Source organism: Phoca vitulina, unplaced genomic scaffold, assembly GCF_004348235.1.
Source record: "Phoca vitulina isolate PV1807 unplaced genomic scaffold, GSC_HSeal_1.0 scaffold1, whole genome shotgun sequence".
Classification (NCBI taxonomy): Eukaryota; Metazoa; Chordata; class Mammalia; order Carnivora; family Phocidae; genus Phoca; species Phoca vitulina.
Genome location: NW_022589704.1, coordinates 23,450,531 through 23,471,853, shown reverse-complemented (window position 1 = coordinate 23,471,853; position 21,323 = coordinate 23,450,531). Strand labels below are relative to the sequence as shown.

The window sequence follows — 21,323 nt, the reverse complement described above, 5'->3', positions numbered from 1 at the left end:
TAAGTGTTAACTATCATTAATGTCATAATTAGTCAGTTGCATTCTTCCAAGAGCCTAACATCTAGGCAGTGAGTTTTATTTTATTTATTTTTTTAATAAACTAGAGATTGGCAGTTGCTAGTATTTATGAAAAAGAAGTGGCCTTACATTTTTTCTCAGCAGAGTTGTTAGACTACCTTTGTCTTTATATGTAAAAGCGAATACCCATAAGTTGATCTCGAGTTTATCAGAGGTGACATTGAGTGATATTTACAAGGAAGTCAGAAAGCCTCCTGCTTGTTAGTGATTCATTTGTCACAGAACTTCAGAATGACATGGTGTCTTACATAAGGTGTAATTTTTGGTCCATTGTTTTGTGAGAAAAATTATTTCTGAAATGAAGTAAGGTGTTTTATATTCCTGCTTGCTCTTCCTGTCCTTTTTCTCTTTGATTTAGATATCAGATGACAATTTTAGCATTCCAGAAGGTGAAGAAGATCTAGCAAAAGCAATTCAGATGGTCCAGGAACAGGCTACAGATATTCAGATTTTGGTGAGAATTGAACACAACCTATTGTTTGTGTAGTTTGAACACAATCTATAGTTTAGCAGTGAGACTTAAGTTTTACATACTAAATGCTGTCCTGTCACTTGTTATGCCTTTTTCTCTTCTGTGTCTTTATCATTACACCTTCACTTTATTTATTTAAAAAATTTTTTTTTTATTTTATTATGTTATGTTAATCACCATACATCATTAGTTTTTGATGTAGTGTTCCATGATTCATTGTTGGCGTATAACACCCAGTGCTCCATTCAATACGTGCCCTCTTTAATACCCATCACCAGGCTAACCCATCCTCCCACCCCCCTCCCCTCTAGAACCCTCAGTTTGTTACCCCAAAGATACAAATGTAGTGATCCGAAGGGGTACGTACCCCTTCACTTTAAGTAAGTAGTCATATTTATTCTTTTTTGGATTGTCATTTTCTACATCATGGTTACTCTTACATAACTTCACAACAAATGACACCTTCCTTCAGAACTCTGCCTATTTAATCTCACTGGATATTAAACCAAGGATTTTTAACACTAATGTACAGAATTTGTTATTGGATACAGATACTAAAATGTGTTTTGTAACACATTAAATAAAAAGAAAAAAAAAAGTACAGTCTCTCTGTCCTCCTTTTCCTCCTGTATTCCCAATTCCTTCAACTATCATCCATCTCATTCTAAATATCATATTCAAATTTATTGACCAAAAATGCCAAGGTAGCATTTATTATTGTGTAATGAATATTTACTTCCAGCCATATTATATCCTTATCAAGCAATTATATATAATCTTCTACCATAATTCAGACTTGAAGGCGGGGATGCTGTATTCTGCTACCCTGGCATCTTCCATGTTTGATATAGGGTCCTGCGCATAATCAACATTGTTATATAATCTTTTAAGATGACCTTAGGAGGGACGCCTGGGTGGCTCAGTCGGTTAAGCGACTGCCTTCGGCTCAGGTCGTGATCCCAGGGTCCTGGGATTGAGTCCCACATCGGGCTCCCTGCTCAGTGGGGAGCCTGCTTCTTCCTTTGCCTGCCTCTCTCTCTCTCTCTCCGCCCCACTCTCTGACAAATAAATAAATAAAAATCTTTAAAATTAAATGACCTTAGGGAAGCTATTCCAAATTATCCTGCTTGAGGGTTAAAATTTATTTTAAAACCCTAGTCATTTGTCAGGAAATTTCGGTAGCCTCCCAAATTTGCTTCATCTGATCATTGTTTTGAATGTTGTAGCAGCTACTAGTAATTAAGATCAGCATTAAATTATGTATAGCACTTTTGAAAAGAACTTTTTAGGGCAAAAGAGATTCTTTCCTTACTGCATTTCTATGTAACTATTACCAGGTATGTAACATTTACCTGGTCTGTAACCATTACCATGTTAAGAAGGGGAAGGAGGAAAGAAAGTCTGCTGTTGAGTTTCTATATATGAAAATAGATCTGTCTGTCTAAACGATCAGCAGTTAGATTGGTAAGTTCTTGGCAATGAGAAGAAAATGGATGCACTCTGGAAACAATGATGCTTTGATATTTTTAAGTGTCTACCCATTATTTGACTTATTTTATACATTGACTTATGGTAGTTTTATGGCTGTTCTAATTTCATATCTCACTTGCTGAAATATCTCCACTTTCCTAGTTCAGGGGTCTGCAAACTTGTTCTCTGGGGTCATGTAGTAAATATTTTAGATTTTGAAGACCGTAAGATGTCTGTTTCAACTCACTTCTCTCATGTAGTATGAAAGTAGCCGTAGACAATATGTAAGCAAATGGGCATGGCTGTGTTGTAATAAACTTTATTTACACAGTTAGCTGACCCCTGATATAGCTGATAGACTTACTTCCATTATGAAATGGTAGATAAGCCACTCCATAGCATAGAAGAAAGCACATAATTCTTCTGTATCATAGTGTTTCTAAAGCTCAAGGCACCAAAATTCATTATATTTCTTTTTATAATGATAATAATTGAAAGAATTTAAAGGTCCATACTTTTTTTTTCTTTTTTTTCATGTGTTCTATGCTATTGAAAGGACAAGCTGACCTTATTGTTCTTTAGATAATCTATTCTTGTTCGATCTAATATTGTTCTTTAGATAATCTTTAGATAATCTTGCATCAGGATCTTTGAATTTGCTGATGCTATAACTGAAACATGATTCTTTCTGTAGATTTATGCTCAGATTCCACTTTATCAGTGAAATCTTCCTTCATTACCCTATATATATAGCAGCCCAGCTCCACACACATATCTGCCCTACATTTGGCTCTCTCTCCCTTCAATCCTCTGCTTTTTTTCTCCCAGGCACTTAGTACCATCTGCCATATTGTATATTTTTAATTTAGTTATTCATTTTCTTTCTCCACTACTTGACTATTAGATATGAAGACCGAGTCTTATCTAGTGTATAAATTCATTACTCCTTTATCCCTAGTGATTAAAATAGTCCCTGGAACATAACACTCAACAAAAATAGATGAAAAAATGAACAAGTGAATGAATAAATGAACAGCTTATTTGTACCAGTAATCAAAGCTTAGTGATGATTTTATATTTTCAAAATAAATAATTGCACATTTAAATTTCAGGAACAGAAAACAGTCTTTCCTTCAAAGCAACCGACACCTGAAGTGATAGAAGACTTTCTCTGCAATTTCCTAATCAAAATGGGAATGACCAGAACTCTCGATTGCTTTCAGTCTGAATGGTAAACAATTATTTGGATAAATAGTTACCTAGGGATGCTAACATGTACACTTTTAACTGTCTTAAAGGACTTGAAGTTGCTCAGCTTATACAAAATGGATGAAATGGATGGAAGCCTTTCCCATCCCTATCACTGGAACTACCACACACACACACACACACACTCTCTCTCTCTCTCTCACATAATTAAGATATCAATGTAAAAGAAGTTTTTGTTAAAAATTCTTCCTAAATATTCAAATTTGAGTGATTTTCAAAAGTCAAGAAAATGGAATATCTCGCAGGATTATATAATACAAAGCTCTTTTATGAAATGTTTTTCTAATATATTCTGCATAATTATTAAGGGTAATATTTCCTGCATTAAGACATCCTACCAAGATTACTACTTCATTTGTTTTACTTCTAGTGTAATGGCCTGCCTTTCCCTACTCACACAACTGATTGATTCTTTTTCTATAAATATTTCTTCATTTAGAAATAAGCAGAATTGGGGTGCCTGGGTGGCTCAGTGGTTAAGCGTCTGCCTTCAGCTCAGGTCATGATCCCAGGGTTCTGGGATCGAGCCCCGCATCGGGCTCCCTGCTCAGTGGGAAGCCTGCTTCTCCCTCTCCCACTCCCCCTGCTTGTGTTCCCTCTCTCGCTGTCTCTCTCTCTGTCAAATAAATAAATAAAATCTTAAAAAAAAAAAAAAGAAATAAGCAGAATTATATTTTCAAATGATGCCTAAACACAGATTTTCTTGTTATAATTGAAAATTTTAATAACTTATTGGTTATGAAAATCAGCAGGCATGCTGTCTTTATTCCTTTACAATGGTAGTAATGTCACCAGGCATGTTTTCAGAGACCCAACATTCTTTAATGAAATATTATTAAGTAATTGGATATAAAAATATGTTTGAGCCATTTTAAAAGCCATTCCATATCATTGGGAAGGGAATACTATGATACAGAAAGATGTTTGTAGTGTTTTGGGACTAAATCCTAATTTTAAATATAAGGAGCAATTTGTAATTTCTACTAATCCGACTGTGATGTAATTTTTATTTGCTGCTTTTTTTGGTTCTCATCTACCGAGACCATGTACATAGAAGAAATCAGTTTTATTACTTTAAATTGCATATCTAAAGTTAATAAATTTAATGAAGAGAACCATTTTTCATTAATACAGTTTAGGAAAAAGAACAAGTTTGATGGTAGTAAAATAATAGTGTTCCTATTAAATTTGGAAATTGCGTGAATGATTTTTATAAAAATGTCCCAAGAAATAACTACAAATGTATTAGAAAATACATTTTTGTAAAAGTAGGTAGATGATTAATTTACATTACTAATGAAATGAAAAATTAATGTGGCTCAGTTCCTTTTTTCTCCTAAGTGGGTGTGTTAGGACTAGTACTCACATGTTTGTCCAGCCCAAAGTGTGAAATGATCATCCCATCGAGAAATCTGGAACCAAGTATACTCTTAACAATTAAGTGCTTGTTGTATCATGTTATCCTTTTAGATTTAGCAGTTTGAATTGAGATGAAATTTCAGGAAACTACAATGGTATTAGGACTTATGGAACCCCTATATAAGCATGCCACTTATTATATTACAATAATTTTAAAGTAAAATTCATCTATCTCTTTATTACATGGGTTTGGTAATACTGTGGTTCAAATAATTGTATCCTTATCCCTAGCTGCCAGCTTGTTATAAACTTACAAACTGTTTCTAATAAGATTACACAGTATTGAATATTTTTATTTCACATGAAACATTTTTTACTTTGATCCAAAAGCTTTGCTTATTCTGCATAGTAGGACAGTAGGAATATCAAATATATTTTTTATCATTTTTTATTATGGAGAAGAACATTTATAGTATTCATTGCTACGCATTCATTTAATCTTACAAAAGTTGACAAATAAGTTTTCCCCATTGTTAATTTATAAAACAAAAACCTCAAAGTAACCAAAAAACCTGGGCAGTAAAATTGGACTTGTTGTCTTTCAATCTTCAAACTGTAATTGCAGTAAATTCTTTAAATCTAAGGTCAGCAAACAAGTCTGGCCTGCCTCTGTTTTATAAATAAAATTTTGTTGGCACGTAGCTATAATCTTTCTTTTAGGTATTGTCTGTGCTGCTTTCATGCTATAACAGCAAAGTTAGTCAGTCACAGTGGAGACCATATAGCCCAGAAAGCTTTTTTTTTCAAATTCTAAACTATTTTCTGTCCATTTCCAAAAAAAAAAAAAAAAAAAGAAAGAAAAAGATTTTGTGTGTGTGTGTGAATGTAGTAGGAATTTTTTCTATTAACTATAAAAAAGTCTGCACTGTGGGTTAACAGTAGCTAATGGAATTTTGTCTTTGTTGGTGAAGCATTTTCCCTAACTGTCCCTGAAAACATGGAGGAAAAATTCTCATTTGATATTTGTTATTATCTAGGAGATTGTTTTTCTGTCTTTTATATCCTATGCCTTGGGTGCCATCAGGAAGGAAAAATAACCCTTACTCTTATGATGCTATTGATGTGTTTACTGAAATTCTCTCATGCTATTTGTCATTTGTGACAGTGGGCCCTAAACTCTTTTGGTATATAAACAAATATTATGAAAGCCTTTGTACTGTCTCCCTGAAATATGTGTATTTTCTGTTCCTATATAATTCTAAGTAGTTTATGGACCTTATGGTAAATATGAATACCATTAATGTAATTTTATTGGCAATAATTTTATTGGCAGGTCTGTTGGTAGTAAATTTTATTTCCTGTTCCTAATAGTTATGTAACAATCTTTTTCCCATTTGAACACTTTTCAGTCTTATTCTAAGTGTGAGTGAATAAAGAGGAAGAAATAAAAAGGCCAGGATATTTCTTTAACACACACACACATGAAACAAAACCAAAAAATCTTATGTAGAAAATGCTGGTTTTACTGAGAAATGTATTAATGTATTGCTGGAGTTTGTAAATTGATTCCTAATTATCTAATAGTATTAGAATAGTTTTAGTGAGTTTGAAGTCATCTTTGATATTTTTACATAGATTACAGAAATTTTTCTTGATAAATTATTTTTGAATATCCTCAGATATATGTGATATAGTATGTGATATGTTGTATTATGCTTGATTTGTATTTATTTTACCACATATTAGTTTATTTACATAGCATTTAATTTAGAGAGGGACTACATATCACTTTTTTTCTTATCAAAATAATTTCTTTAGTGATTTTTTTCTTAAATAAAGCAAGTTGCTGAAAACCAATTTTATGGTCAGAAGAACTTTATGGTCTAATACTTTAATCAGTCCTTACATCTTCTCTTCTGAGATAAGTATAAATCACATTCTAAATATGAATATAATAGTGAATTTATGATTAAATGTTTATTTGTTTTATAAATTGTGGCAAATATTACTTAATATTGATTCTATTTTCTTAACTTTTTGGATATTTACAGAGCTTGTCTTGCTGTGTTTTTTTAAATATCAGATAAGATATATAACACACAACCATATGAATATTAACGTGTAATATATTAATAAAATTAAGATTTATAATATGAAAATGCTGATAATTAAACATTTTTAAAGAAATGTTTAGCTCATCTATAGCAAACTCTGTAGGGATTTCTTTGTTAATAACTTCTTTACTGAAATGTTTTTCTATGTTTGTATTATTTTTTATGTAGTTTTATTGCTATATATAATATATACATATCATTAAAATTATAATTATTTACAAATCTGTAAATGATTTTCTGATGTTCCTTCTTAATTCACTGAGAAAATGGAAGTTCTGTGACTCCTGCCTCCCTCTCTACTAACCTGCCACCTCTGTTCTCCGGCCTCCTGCTCCTCACGTGTCACAGAGCCTGAGCCATGCATGCGGTTATCTAAGGCCAACCCTCCGGTTGTCTACTGGAGCCCAGCTCCTCTTACCTACTCAAGGACATTGCTTCGGCAATTGTCCCCTCTCTCTCTTTTTCTGCACTCTAAGCTTTTTCTCTCTCTGCTGCATCATTCCCATAAGCATACAGATGTACAATATTTCATATATTTTAAAAAAAGGCAGAAGACAAAACACCCTGAATGCCACATCCTCTTTTAAGTTCATCTTAGGTTTCCTAGGCTCCACTTTATCATGTCGCCTTGAAAGAGTATGTTGTCACTTCCTTATGTCCTACTCTTATACCTACTCTGATGGCACTATCATCTCCATGACTCTACTAAAAGTTTTTTCAGTGCTGCACATTGCCAAATTCAGCGACTGATCCTTAGTACTCCTGTTCATCCTGTATGCAGCATTTATCACTGTTGTTCATTTCTTCCTTTTCGGAACACTTTATTTACTTGGTTCTTGAGCCACAGTGCTCTCATATTCACTGATGACTTCACTATCCCCTCTCATTCTCAGTCTCTATTTGGTAGTATTTCCTTATCTTCCCAGTCTTGAAACAGTCTAGGAACTTCACTTCTCTCTTCACTTCACTTCCTAGATGGCCTTGTCCAGTCTTCCCCAATTTGAATTCCAAGTCCTGACCTTTTCCCTGAACTCTGGACATGTATACCCAGTATTCATCTTCACTTGATTACCTGGTAGATATATTGCATTGAACAAATCCTTAATTTCTCCAACCACCCAATTCCTACTGCATTCATTCCCATCTTTGTAAATGGCTGGCTGTTCTACCAGAAACCTTGGAGTCATCTTTGACCTCTTTTATTAACCAACTCTTGGCAGGTGATTCGTAAGAAAATCTTCATTGGCTCCACCTTTACAGCAAGTCCAAAAGGTACCTATTTCTCATAATCTCTGCTGCTACCAACTTTGTTCATGCCACCATTCTCTCTCTTTTGGACTGCTGCAACAGCCTCCAAACTAGTCTCTTTGATTCTACTCTTGCTCCTCTAGAGTCAGTTTCTTCAAGTAGATGCCAGACTAATCTTTTTTTAAAGTTTCGTTTCTTTTTTTTTTTTAAAGGTTTTGTTTATTTATTTGACAGAGAGAGCACAAGCAGGCAGAGCAGCAAGCAGAGGGAGAGGGAGAAGCAGGCTCCCCACTGAGCAGGGAGCCCATGTGGGACTCAATCCTGGGACCCTGGGATTATGACCTGAGTCGCAGGCAGACGCTTAACCGACTGAGCCACCCAGGCGCCCCCCGCCCCCCTTTTTTTTTTTTAATTTTAGGTAATTAACATACAGTGTAATGTTGGTTTCTGGAGTAGAATTTAGAGATTCATCACTTACATACAACACCCAATGCTCATCGTAAGTGCCCTCCTTAATACCTGTCACCCATCTACCTATCCCTCCCACCTCCCTCCAACAGACTAATCCTTTTAAAGCAAATCTGACCAGTATCACTTGTTTCTCAAAGCCTTCCAATGGCTTCAGTCTGATTCAGGTAAAACCACATTCCTCTCTCCTGCTTCCTGCTGTCTTCCTGACCCATTTCGTACCACTCTCTCCCTTCCTCCAGCTCCAGATACTCCAGATATACAGGCTTTTTGCTTTTAATTGTACATGTCATGCACTTCCTTTTTTCAGGGTCTTTACATTTACTTTTCTGTCAACCAAGAATGCTCCTTTCCTTCATATCCCCATGACTTGGTTCCTTATTTCTTTCATTTCTCTGCTCAGATAGCACTTTGCCAGTCATACTTTCTGTGTTCAGCCTATATAAAATAGCACAAATGCCCCCATCACTCTCCACTTCGGTCTCCCCCTCTGATCCTGCTTTATTTTATTTCATAGAACATAATCACTCTTCACACTAGAATGGATGGGAACTTGGACTGTTTTGTTAATTTTACTGGTGTCTAGATTAGTGCCTGGAACATACGAGATGTTCGGTTATAGTTTATGTACCATGATGATATTAGTAACTAGCAATTATTTTTTTTTAATTTTAAATATATATTATTTATTTTGACATTTCAATTTACAAAAGTAATACCACAACTCATTTCTATAAATATCCCCTAGGACTTAACTTTTTGAATTGTACATAAATTAAACCAATTTAGTAGAAAGAAACAACATTAAGCCTTTTGTTTGATTTTATCCTAGGTATGAGTTAATACAGAAGGGAGTAACTGAACTTAGAGATACTGGGAATGTTCCAGATGTCTACACGCAGAATATGCTTTTAGAAAGTGAGAACAAAAATTTGAAGAAAGACTTGAAACACTACAAACAGGCAGCTGAGTATGTTACTTTTTAAATGACTTTTTTTTTTCTTTTGGACTAAATAGAAGAGTTGAATGAAGCTAACTGTGGTTAATGTACCGGAGCTTTAATTCTGAATTGAATTATATTTAAATTCTATTTGGAAAGAATGTGAAAGGCTTCAGTAGCAAGTTAATTGAACAGATGATCAGAACTCTCACAATTGCAACCCACCAGGAAAAGTGGAATGCGGGGAGTTGTATAGGAGATGGTTAATTTGTTATGTAACACTCACTTTCTTATGGTTTTGATAATCTTTTCATGGTTTGTGGAAATCTTCCCCTATGAGGATAAGCTAATTTCTGAAATAATAATAAAATTATAGAAGACAGAGAGGAAGGAAGGAGCTAGTGTATTCCTAGTTAGAGGAATTTTGGTGTTTGAAAATTCCCCATAAGAAACTGTTATTTCATCATCTCCTAGCATGAATTTATGCATAGAAGAGAAACTTAACAGAAGCCTAATCTTTCTTTCTGAAATTAATGGAAGACGTAGTTTTTGGCGAACAAATTTAGATAAACACTGTTATTCTTGCATAGACAAATATGTGAATGTGTTGACTAGGGATGAGTCTACTCATCTAAGACAATGTTGGATGGAAAATCAATGCTTAGATATGGAGTAGAGAAAGTTCATGCTTTGTTTATTATTTTTTATTAAACATACTTAAAGAGCAGTTTTCTCTGTTAAAGAATCATATCAAAACAAAAAATTAGATAAGCAGAACTACCATACAAGAACATAATATTTTTGAGGTCTTTGTAAAAACGTTTAATGTAAAAAAAACAAGACTTTGTATTGCAAAGTGAAGGAAAATTTAAAAACTCCTACTTTTAAAAGGTGGTGGTAAATAAAAGATAATTTGTATGATCATTTATTCACTTATTACTCATAGAAATGTTTTTGCAAGTTATACAAGTTTCATATTATCTATGGGTGTACTGTTTGACATTTTACATTTTAGAAAAAAGTGTATGATGATCCATGGAATGATAAGTTACTAGACCCAGCATTCTCTCTATTCTCAGTTCATTTCTCAGAAGTGGTTTGCACTATTGGCCCTGATGCTCACTGTGATATTGTATAGACACCTAATGGATGCACTGGGAATTTGACACAGCAAATTTTTCAGAGTGCTGCCTGGCATACTGTTTCAGTTGCTGATCTTCTTTGAATTATTGCTTGAGTTTGCTAATTTTCTTTTGAATAGATAGAGCCTCTTTTTGCAATGAGTTTTGCCATAGTGACATTAAATAATCATTGTTGATTACTGGTTGTTTATTGAATATTATATTTAATAACTATAATCAAAACCATATAAACTATTACCTATGCAAATTATTATCCCATAATTAAAACAGATATCACTCAAATGAAATCTGATTCTTATTTGTGTTTACTAAGCTATCAGATTACTAAATGTATATAAAATTTGCTATATTTATTAAAATATAGTTTTAGTTTCAAAGGTTATGATTATTATCTCCTAAATATATCTTATTTGATGTAATTAAACTTTAACAGATTAGAAAAGGAAAATATTTGCTTTAATCTCCTAGACATGGAAAATTTGAAGGAAAGATGCTTGACCCTTAGTAGGTGCCTACTATTTATATCATTAAATGAATATTAAGCACATTGGGCTCTTATGACACCTTTTGGTGAAGCATGTCTCTAGAGCCTAAGTCTGTTGGTTACATTTTCGAAAATGAAGAATGAAGTTTTGTAAAATATTACCAAAACTACCTTTGTCATGCTATAAGTTTGCCCTACATTGTAATGTTTTATCACACAGGTTTTTCAATTTGACTTTGGAAGATATTTTTCCAATAGGGATTAGTAATAAACATGGGATTCCTTTTATAGAACTTACCATAAGGTTTTCCTTTCCAGGATTAAGACTGTTTCTTAAAGCAAGATAAGTGTAGATGTTAAATACTTTTCTAACAATAACCAATATTTGGTATGTAAAAAGAGTAAGGTTTACAGATATGTTATATATTGTCCTGATTATACTGGTAGCATTTAATGATGTATCTAGAAAAATCAGAGAAATCATATAGCTATAAGCTTAATATTTATCTAGAGAAGAGAATTGCCATGGAAAGAGTATTGAACTTTAGGTTCAAATACCTAGCTTCCAATATTCTGCTACTTATCAACTCAGTTTTCTTATTGTTAAACTGGGAGTAATTATACATACTATTATTAACTCCTAGGGAGTGATGTGATAATTAAATAAGACAATCCATATTAAAGAGCTGTGTAAATCACAAAGTGCTTTGAAAATGTCAGCTATTATTATCAATATCTCTAAAGCCTGTCATCCTTGGATTTTTTTTAATCATCACATCATTAATATTTTTGAAATTCAGCAATGATGAAGCATAAAGGAAGACATGAAAAGGGAAATATTTCACTCTAAATTTCATTTGAATTGCTATAATTTAAAAAAAATGGTCCTTTTCTCTTTTGTAAGCAATGCCTGTTTTAGAACAGAGGTTTTCCTTATCTTGCTACAAGTGTTGATTATCTTATCTAAAATATAGTTTCATGTATGATATATGTATGCATGTATGGTGATGGATGTTAACTATACTTATTGTGTTCGTTTTACACTGTGTATGAATGTTGAATCATTATGTACCTGAAACTGGTACAACATTATAAGTAAATTATACCTTGATAAAAAAAAAGTTTTAGAAATAAATGTTTGGAAAATTTCCTTATACATAGATGTCTTTAAGGGAAAAAATGTACTATTAGGAAGTGTTTATAGTTACTTTGAATGTAAAAGTATATACTAGATATTGGAGAGGAATAATATAGGTAGTAGTTTGATAATCTTTTTTTCTCTGAATAAACTGTGTTAATTAAAAAATGTTTATATACTATTAAATATACAGATTTTAAATGTACAGTTCAATCTGTTTTGATTAACTGTAATATATACCCATGTAGTCACTAAGCCAAATCACAATATATAGAACATTTCCATCACCCCAGAAAGTTTTCCTGTACCCGTTCCCTTAGGCAATTATTGTTCTGATTTCTATCACCATATATTGGTTTAACTCCGTCTTAAAGTTCTTTTGAAAGGAATCATACAATATGTACTCTTTTCTGTCTGCCTTCTTTCACTTAAGATTTTTGAGATTCATCCATAGTTTTGGTGTATCCATAGTTCATTTTTTTATTATTGAATAGTATTGCATTATGTGAATATATCAATTTGTCTATTCATATTTCTTTTGATGGAAATTCGGGTTGTGTCAAGTTTCTGCTTAATATATGATGCAATTATGACATTCGTGTGTAAGACTTTTTTTTTTTTTTAAAGATTTTATTTATTTGAGAGAGAGGATGAGAGGAGAGAGAGAGCGCATGAGAGGGGGGAGGGTCAGAGGGAGAAGCAGACTCCCTGCAGAGCAGGGAGCCCGATGTGGGACTCGATCCAGGGACTCCAGGATCATGACCTGAGCCGAAGGCAGTCGCTTAACCAACTGAGCCACGCAGGTGCCCGTGTGTAAGACTTTTTATAGACATATAATTTCATTTCCCTTGGGTCATGGGGTAGTTCCATAAAAACTGCCAAACTGTTTTCCAGAATGGTTTCCAAGTTTGATATACAGTTACAGAACATAACTGTACTTTTATAATAAAATGCAGACCATTTGTCATTTTATTTATCTATTTTTTATTGTACATACATTGGAATACTCAATTTTACTTATTTTTTAATCTTTTTAATACTCAATTTTAAAATTAAGGTCATAGTAGATAAACATGTGAAAATCCATTTTTGGAAACTTTTGACCAATTATGCAATCAATTAAGTTCCCATAAAAATTTATTTCTGAATTACACATTTGTTTGTAATTTGGTTATTGTGACCACTTCAGACACGTTAAAGAATAGGCAAAACATCCAAATGCACTTACCAAATTACTACTATATACTTAAATGTATTTTGAAACTCAACATCCTGAATTTAATTCACTTTCTCATTTTCTTGACCTCTGCTTCAATAATTCTTATATTTAGAATTACTCCTGTTTTTGATATTCCCCAATGGTTTCCTAATGTTATTTTTTTATTAAGTTTTAATTTTAATTTCAGTATAGTTAACATACAGTGTTATATTAGTTTTGGGTGTATAATATTGTGATTCAACAGTTCTATAAACCATTACTCAGTGTTTGTCATGATAAGTGTGCTCTTAATCTTCTTCACCTATTTTACTCATCCATCCACCCCTCCCTTCTGATATGCTTTATTTTAAATGAGTTTCCTCAGTTAAAGTAATTATTATTTTTTTTCAACAATAACATTTTTTACTTGAAGCATACTTCAGAATACATGGTTCTAAGAATATGTGTGTGTGTGTATATATATATATAAAACATTCCTCCAAGAAAAATAGAATGCACATTTTCTTCAAGTACACATGTAAAAAGAGTAACGAATAATACAAATTTAAGAAGACTGAAATAATGCCAGTATACTTTCCAACCACAGTGGTACAAAGCTAAAAATCAACAATAAAACAAAATCTACAATGTAAATAATAAATATTTAATATGTAAATATTAAACACACTACTGCACAAGCAATGGACCAAATAAGAAAACAAATGGCACATCAAAATATGTCTCAAAACAAAAGAAAAAGAAAACACAATATTCCAAAACCTGTGGGATTCAACAAAAGCAGATGTTAGAGTGAAATTTATGCTATAAATGCTTGTATTAAGAGAAAAAGTTCAAATTAACAACATTACACCACAAAGAACTAGAAAAAGATGATACTTAGCTGAAATTTAGTAGAGGAAGGAAATAACAAGGAAAAAATCAGAAATAAATAAAATAGAGTCCAGAATAAACAATAACATAACATTGAAAGTAATGACTAGTTTTTCCAAAAAAATAAACAAAATTGGCAATGCTTTAACATTAACTAAGAAAAAAAAAAAAAAAGAGAAGACTCAAAAACCAAAATGAGAAATGGAAGAGAAAACCATACAACAGATAACCACAGAAATACATTGTGTGGTAACAGATTGCTATGAACAATTATATGCTAACAAATCAGATAACTTAGGAAAAAACCCAGATAATTTCTAAAAATGCAAGAACTATCATGACTGAATCATGAATCTTGGATCCAAGAAATAGGAAATCTTAGACCAATAACAAGAATGAAAATTAAATTAGGAATCAAAAATCTCCCAGCACAGGGGCACCTGGGTGGCTCAGTCGGTTAGGCGGCTGCCTTCGGCTCAGGTCATGATCCCAGGGTCCTGGGATCGAGCCCTGCATCGGGCTCCCTGCTTGGCGGAGAGCCTGCTTCTCCCTCTCCCTCTGTCTGCCGTTCTTCCTACTTGTGCTCTCTCTCTATCTCTGTTAAATAAATAAATAAAAATCTTTAATAAAAAAAAAAGATCTCCCAGCACAGAAAAGTCCAAGACCCCATGGTTTCATTGGTGAATTCTACCAAACATTAAAAAAAAAATGACAATCTTTATCAAAATCTTAATAATAATGGAATAGAGGCCAGTACTATCCTGATACTATCCTGATACCAAAGCAAGATAAAAATAAAAAAGTCTAGTTTGTCCAATATAAATATTGCTACTCCAGCTTTCTTTTGACATCCATTTGCACGATAAATGTTTCTCCACCCCCTCACTTTCAATCTGCAGGGGTCTTTAGGTACAAGAACATAGGGAAAAGTATTTATTTTCTCAAATGAGCTTTAATTCATGGCTCTGGATTGCTACCTGACTAACTTTTTAAATAATTTTTTATTTGAGTATAGTTGACACACACTGTTGTATTATTTTCATGTGTGCAACATAGTGATTCAACTTCTCTTATGCTGTGCTCACCACAAATGTGGCTATCATCTGTCACCATGCATCACTATTACAGTATCATTGACTGTATTCCCTATGTTGTGCCTTTTATTCCTATGACTTACTCATTCCATAACTGGAAGTCTGTATCTCCCACTTTCACCCATTTTGTCCATCCACCCCACCGCCCTTACCTCTGGCACCCATCAATTTGTTCTCTGTATTTTTTTTTTTTTTTTTTTAAAGATTTTATTTATTCATTTGAGACAGAGATACAGAGAGAGAGCGAGAGCATGAGCAGGGGAGAGGCAGGCTCCCCGCCGAGCCAGGAGCCAGACGTGGGGCTCGATCCCAGGACCCTGGGATCATGACCTGAGCCGAAGGCAGACGCTTAATCATCTGAGCCACCCAGGCGCCCCTGTTCTCTGTATTTATAGGTCTAATTCTGATTCTTGTTTCTTTATTACTTTGTTTTGTGTTTTAGATTCCACAGATGAGTGACATCCTATGGTGTTTGTCTTTCTCTGAGCAATTTATTTCACTTGGCAGAATACCCTTTAGGTCCATCCATGCTGTTCCAGCTCATCCTTTCTTATGGCTGTGTAATATTCCTGTGTGTGTGTGTGTGTGTGTGTGTGTGACATCTTCCTTATCCATTCATCTGTTGATGGACACTTAGGTTGCTTCCATATCTTGGCTATTGTAAATAATGCTGCAGTAAACTAGGGGTGTGTTTATCTTTTTGAATTAGTGTTTTCATTTTCTTTGGGTAAATACTCAGTAGTGGAATTAGTGGATCATGTGGTATTTCAATTTTTTATTTTTTTGAGATTCCTCCATACTATTTTCCACAGTGGCTGTACCAATTTACATTTCTCCCAATAGTGTATGAGGGTTGCTTTTTTCCTACATCCTTGCCAACACTTGTTATTTCTTTTGTTTTTCATACTAGCATTCTGACAGGTGTAAGATGATATCTCATTGTGATTTTGATTTGCATTTACCCGATGAATAGTGATGTAGAGCATCTTTTCACATGTCCATTCATATGTCTTCTTGGAAAAAAGTCTATTCAGGTTCTCTGCTCATTTTTAAATTGGTGTTGAGTTGTATAAGTTCTTCATATATTTTGGATATTAACCCCCTATTGGATATATCATTTGCAAATATCTTCTCCAATTCTGTAGATTGCCTTTTTGTTTTGTTGATGATTTCCTTCACTGTGCAAAAGCTTTTTATTTTGATGTAGTGTTAATAGTTTTTTTTTTTTTTAAGATTTTATTTATTTGAGAGAGAGAGAGTGAGCATGAGCAGGGGAAGAGGGGCAGAGAGAGAGGGAGAGGGAGAAGCAGGCTCCCTGCTTCAAATTAACACATTACACCACAAAGAACTAGAAAAAGATGATACTTAGCTGAAATTTAGTAGAGGAAGGAAATAACAAGGAAAAAATCAGAAATAAATAAAATAGATGCAGGGCTCCATCTCAGGACCACGAGATCATGACCTGAGTCGAAGGCAGATGCTTAACCGGCTGAACCACCCAGGCACCCTCAATAGTTTATTTTGATATAGTCCCAGTTGTCATTTTAAATGGAGAGATCTAGAATTTAAGCAACCTGCTACACATTTACAGAATTGTTGGTTGAATGAAGACTAGAAGGCATCACTTGGGGTTATCATATCTTTTACAGTTAAGACATTATTTCATAAACCTTGTTTTATTGGGTAGTTGACATGCCACAATATTCACCTCAGTCTGAGGTCCACAAAGGCTACTATGAGTTTCATTAATTAAGAACTTGTTTGCTTGGGCACCTGGGTGGCTCAGATGGTTAAGCGTCTGCCTTTGGCTCAGGTCATGATCCCAGAGTCCTGGGATCGAGTCCTGCATCGGGCTCCCTCCCTCTGCTTCTCTCTCTCTCTCTATGTCTCTCATGAAAAAAAAAAAAATCTTAAAAAAAAAAAAGAACTTGTTTGCTTGATCTTGTTTTGTATCTTGACCTAGTGCTTTATGTCTTCTTGTAATGTAGACATTGAAAATATTCTCATTTGGATGGTTTACTCCTAAAAGCCTCATTGTACTTGTACGTTAACATCCTGCAGTCTGGCGTCCACCCCACCTATTCCACTCAATTGTGCATCCTATTCCACTCAATTATGCATCTTACTTCATTCCTTTTTTCCTTCAGCTTCTGTGACAGCATGCTGTTCTACCTCTTCTAACTCATTGACAGCTTTTTTTTTTCTTACCTCTGCACTGTTAACACTCTCTAAGGCTGTGCTGTCCAATAAGATAGCCACTAACTACATGTGGATGTTTACAGATATAACGTGTGATGGCAAACTCTAGGAAGAAAAGTAACATGGTAAAGGAGACAGAGATAAATGGGGTGCAGTTTTATATAGGGTGGTGAGGGAAGTCCTGTCTGATATCTGAAGAAACTGAGGGAGGCCATGTATAAACTTGGGAAAAGGGAATTCCAGGCAGAGGTAAAAGGAAGTAGCAGAGCCTGTGGTGGGCACAGCTTGGCTTGTTAGGGGGCTAGTAAGGAGACCATAGTGACTGGAACCAGGGGATAAATGGTAGAGCCCTTTGTTAGAAGTTTGCTTTTTTTCCCTCTGAGTGGGATGTGAGGCTAATGGATAATTTTGAAGAAAAGCCTAGTGTGAGCTTGTTTTTGTTGGAAAATAGACTGGATGGAGGGACATGATGGAAATATGGAATACATTATATCCTGCTTAACATTCTTGTAGGTTGACTTATCTGGTTACAGCATAATGATGAAGTCAAACAAACTTTTTATGGAACAGTTAGGTTCTTGAAAGGTCAATATCTGCTGTTATCAAACTCAGCATTACTAACCCCAGTCAAACTTTAATTTAGAACAGATATTGATATCAGGTATTATGGAGAGAGTAACACAAATACATGATACTCTACCCTTTACTAGATATAATAATATAATTATCACTCAGTTTCCTCATATGTAAGTGGGATGGTATTATCTGTCCTTGAGGGGAATCATTTTAAAGTGTTTAGCACAATGTCTGTCACATGGTGAGTGCTCAATAAAGATTAAACCAGTATTCTGTATTATAGCACCCTGTTTTCCTTTCATAACATTCACTAGTTTATGGTTATATAAGTTTATATTTTGTTTCCTTATTAATATTCTCTATACTCCTGTGAACCTGATGAAGGCAACAATTGTGCTTGACTTACCTATCATAGGATAATGAACATAATACCTGGTATACAATATATATTAAGTAGGTAGAATAGCATCATCATCATTATCTTTGTCAACCTTATTATTAGCAATAGCAGCAACACTGAATAAACATCAAAAGTAGTATTTTTTCCAGAAGACATATACATAGCAATTTATTATTTACATATATTAACCTAATTCTGAAAAAGTATCAAGGATTTAGAGGTGATCACATGGGCCTATCAGTTTTAACATCTTTCTGCCATTCTTAATTCATCTCTACCCCACCCATACCCTACTCTACATACACTTAGTATAATGCATTATTTTTTATACTCTTTTTTTGAGTTATAATTTACATAAATTGAGATGTCCGAGTCTTAGCTACATAATTTTGACAAACAGATAAAGTCTTGTCACTTCCATACCCTTCTTAATGTAGAACATTTCTGTCTATCCAGAAATTTCCATGTCCCTTCTTAGGTATCCCTGCCCCTGCAATCAGTGTTCTGATATATCAGTGTTCTGATATTTGATCAGTTTACCTGTTTAAGAACTTCATAAATGGAATCACAGAATGTATGTTTCTTTGTGTTTGACATTTTACATTTCAGCATAAACTCTGTAAAATATATCTGTGATTTTTGAATTTATCAGTAATTTGTTCCTCTTTATTGCTATGTAGTATTCTGTTGTATAGTGTATGTCACATTTTGTTTATTATTTTTCTATTGGATTATTTTCAACTGTGGTACCTAATGAATAATACTGCTATGAAGATTTGTATACAAGTCTTCTTGTGGGAATGTGCCTTCTTTCTTTTGGTTAAAAACTTAGGGGTGGAATTACTGGACCAAAGGGTAAGTGTGTATTTATAAGAAATTGACAGTCCATTTTCCAACATTTTGTTGGGTCATTTTACATTCTCAGTATCAGTCTATGAGAGTTCTAGTTGTTCTACATTGTAACCAACATTGAGTATTGTTAGTGGTTTTCATTTTAGCCATTTTAGTAATTGTATAGTAGCAGCTTGTTGTGGCTTTGATATGTATTTTCTAATACCTAATGATATTGAACATGTGTGTGTGTGTGTGTGTGTGTGTCTGTGTGTGTGTACTTATTGACTATTCATCTCTCTTACTTTCTGTGTAAGTCCTGCCCATTTTTGGTTAGATTGTTTGTCTGATTGTTGAGTTGTAAGAGTTCTTTACGTATTATGGATATAAATCTTTTGTCAGAACATTGTGAATATTTTCTCCCAGTTATGGCTTCACTCTTAAGTTTCTTTATGGTGTCTTTGGGTGTGCAGAAGTATTAAATTTTGATGAAGTCTAATTTATTTTTTTTAATAGTATTGCTTTTGATATTTTGTCTGAGATACTATTGCCTACTCCCAGGTCTCAGAGATATTAGTCTGTGTGTTCTCTTCGAAAACCTTTAAAGATTAAGAATTTTTATTTCAGCCTATAACTATCTTTCATTTTTGTATATAGTGTAAGGTAGGAGCTAAAGATTAGTTTTCTTCTCTAAAGGAATATCCAATTGTTCTAGCACCATTCTTAAAAAAAATTTCATCCATCATTGAATTTCTTTGGAATTTTTATTGAAAATCATTTGACTCTATAATTGTGGGTCTGTTTCTAGACTCTTATTTTGTTCCATTAATCTGTTTGTCTTTATTCTAGTACCACACTCTTGATTACTGTAGCTTTAGGTAATTTCTTGAAGTCAGGTAGCGTTAGTCCTATAGCTTTGTTGTTCTTTAAAGATAGTTTGGCTATTCTGGGTCCTTTGTATTTCCATATAAATTTTAGAGTCACTTTGTCAATTTCTATAGAAAGGTGGGGGGATTGAGATTGAATTGAATTTATAACATGATTTGGGAAGAATATGTGTGTGTGTGTGTGTACACCTGTGTTTACATATACATATATATTTTTAAGGATTGATGTATTCATAAATTTTAGTCTTCTATTCTATGGCGTATCCCTCCATTTATTTAGATTATCCTTAATTTAATACTGTATATTTATGAAGGAGTTTGAAATTTATGCCTTTGCATCTAATTATCTAATGTATATATTTTGTTGTTATTTTGTGAGCTCCATATAATGGGCGTATCTTGTGCTCAACATAACCCCAGGGCCTACCTCTGACAAGTAGGAGGGGCTTAAGTGAATGTGTGCTATTAACATTTTGGCTTTTTGTTAAGCTTTTAATATTTTTTTAGAGTAATTAATTGATAATTTTGCCCCTTTTATACCATTCCTTTGGAGTAGGCATCATTTTCCCTTCATAATGGAATTTTTAACAACTTTCCATAAAGTTAAGTCTTGCCTCATTTAGAGTATTGCTGTCCTTAGCTGGGTTTCTACATTAAAGAAATATAATGCAGACCAGAAAAGTTTTATTGAGTGTACTGAAGGTTTGACAGAAAATAAAAACTGACTGGGTTTGCTAATTAGAAGATTAAAATGTACCATTTTAAAAATAATGAAATACTCTTTTTAAATCTTCTGCCAGAAAATATGGACATAAAGAAACTAAAATTAAAAAGCAATTAATATTGAGGAAAAATTAGGTGCTTTACTAAGCAGCCCTAAACTTCACTTACAAAATTCACTTCTATAGAAGGTCAAAGAGTATCCAGCTTTTCCAGAGACCCATTTAATTTAATGACTTTCAGAAACAAACACTGTGGAAATAAAGATAATAATGAGGCCTATAAAATTTTATGGTTTAGTGTTTAGGTAATTGCTTGTTAAATTAAGAAGGTATTTTTTTCTGG

At 33.5% G+C, this 21,323-nt stretch overlaps 1 protein-coding gene across 1 annotated transcript in view; it reads left to right on the top strand.

Annotated features, from left to right (window-relative positions):
* Positions 1-21,323, top strand: part of SPAG16 (sperm associated antigen 16) — a 947,698-nt gene that overhangs the window by 10,863 nt on the left and 915,512 nt on the right. The window contains exons 3-5 of the mRNA XM_032402814.1: positions 437-532; positions 3,133-3,251; positions 9,311-9,448. Coding sequence (XP_032258705.1) covers positions 437-532; positions 3,133-3,251; positions 9,311-9,448 — 353 coding nt within the window. The remainder of the gene's footprint in view (positions 1-436; positions 533-3,132; positions 3,252-9,310; positions 9,449-21,323) is intronic.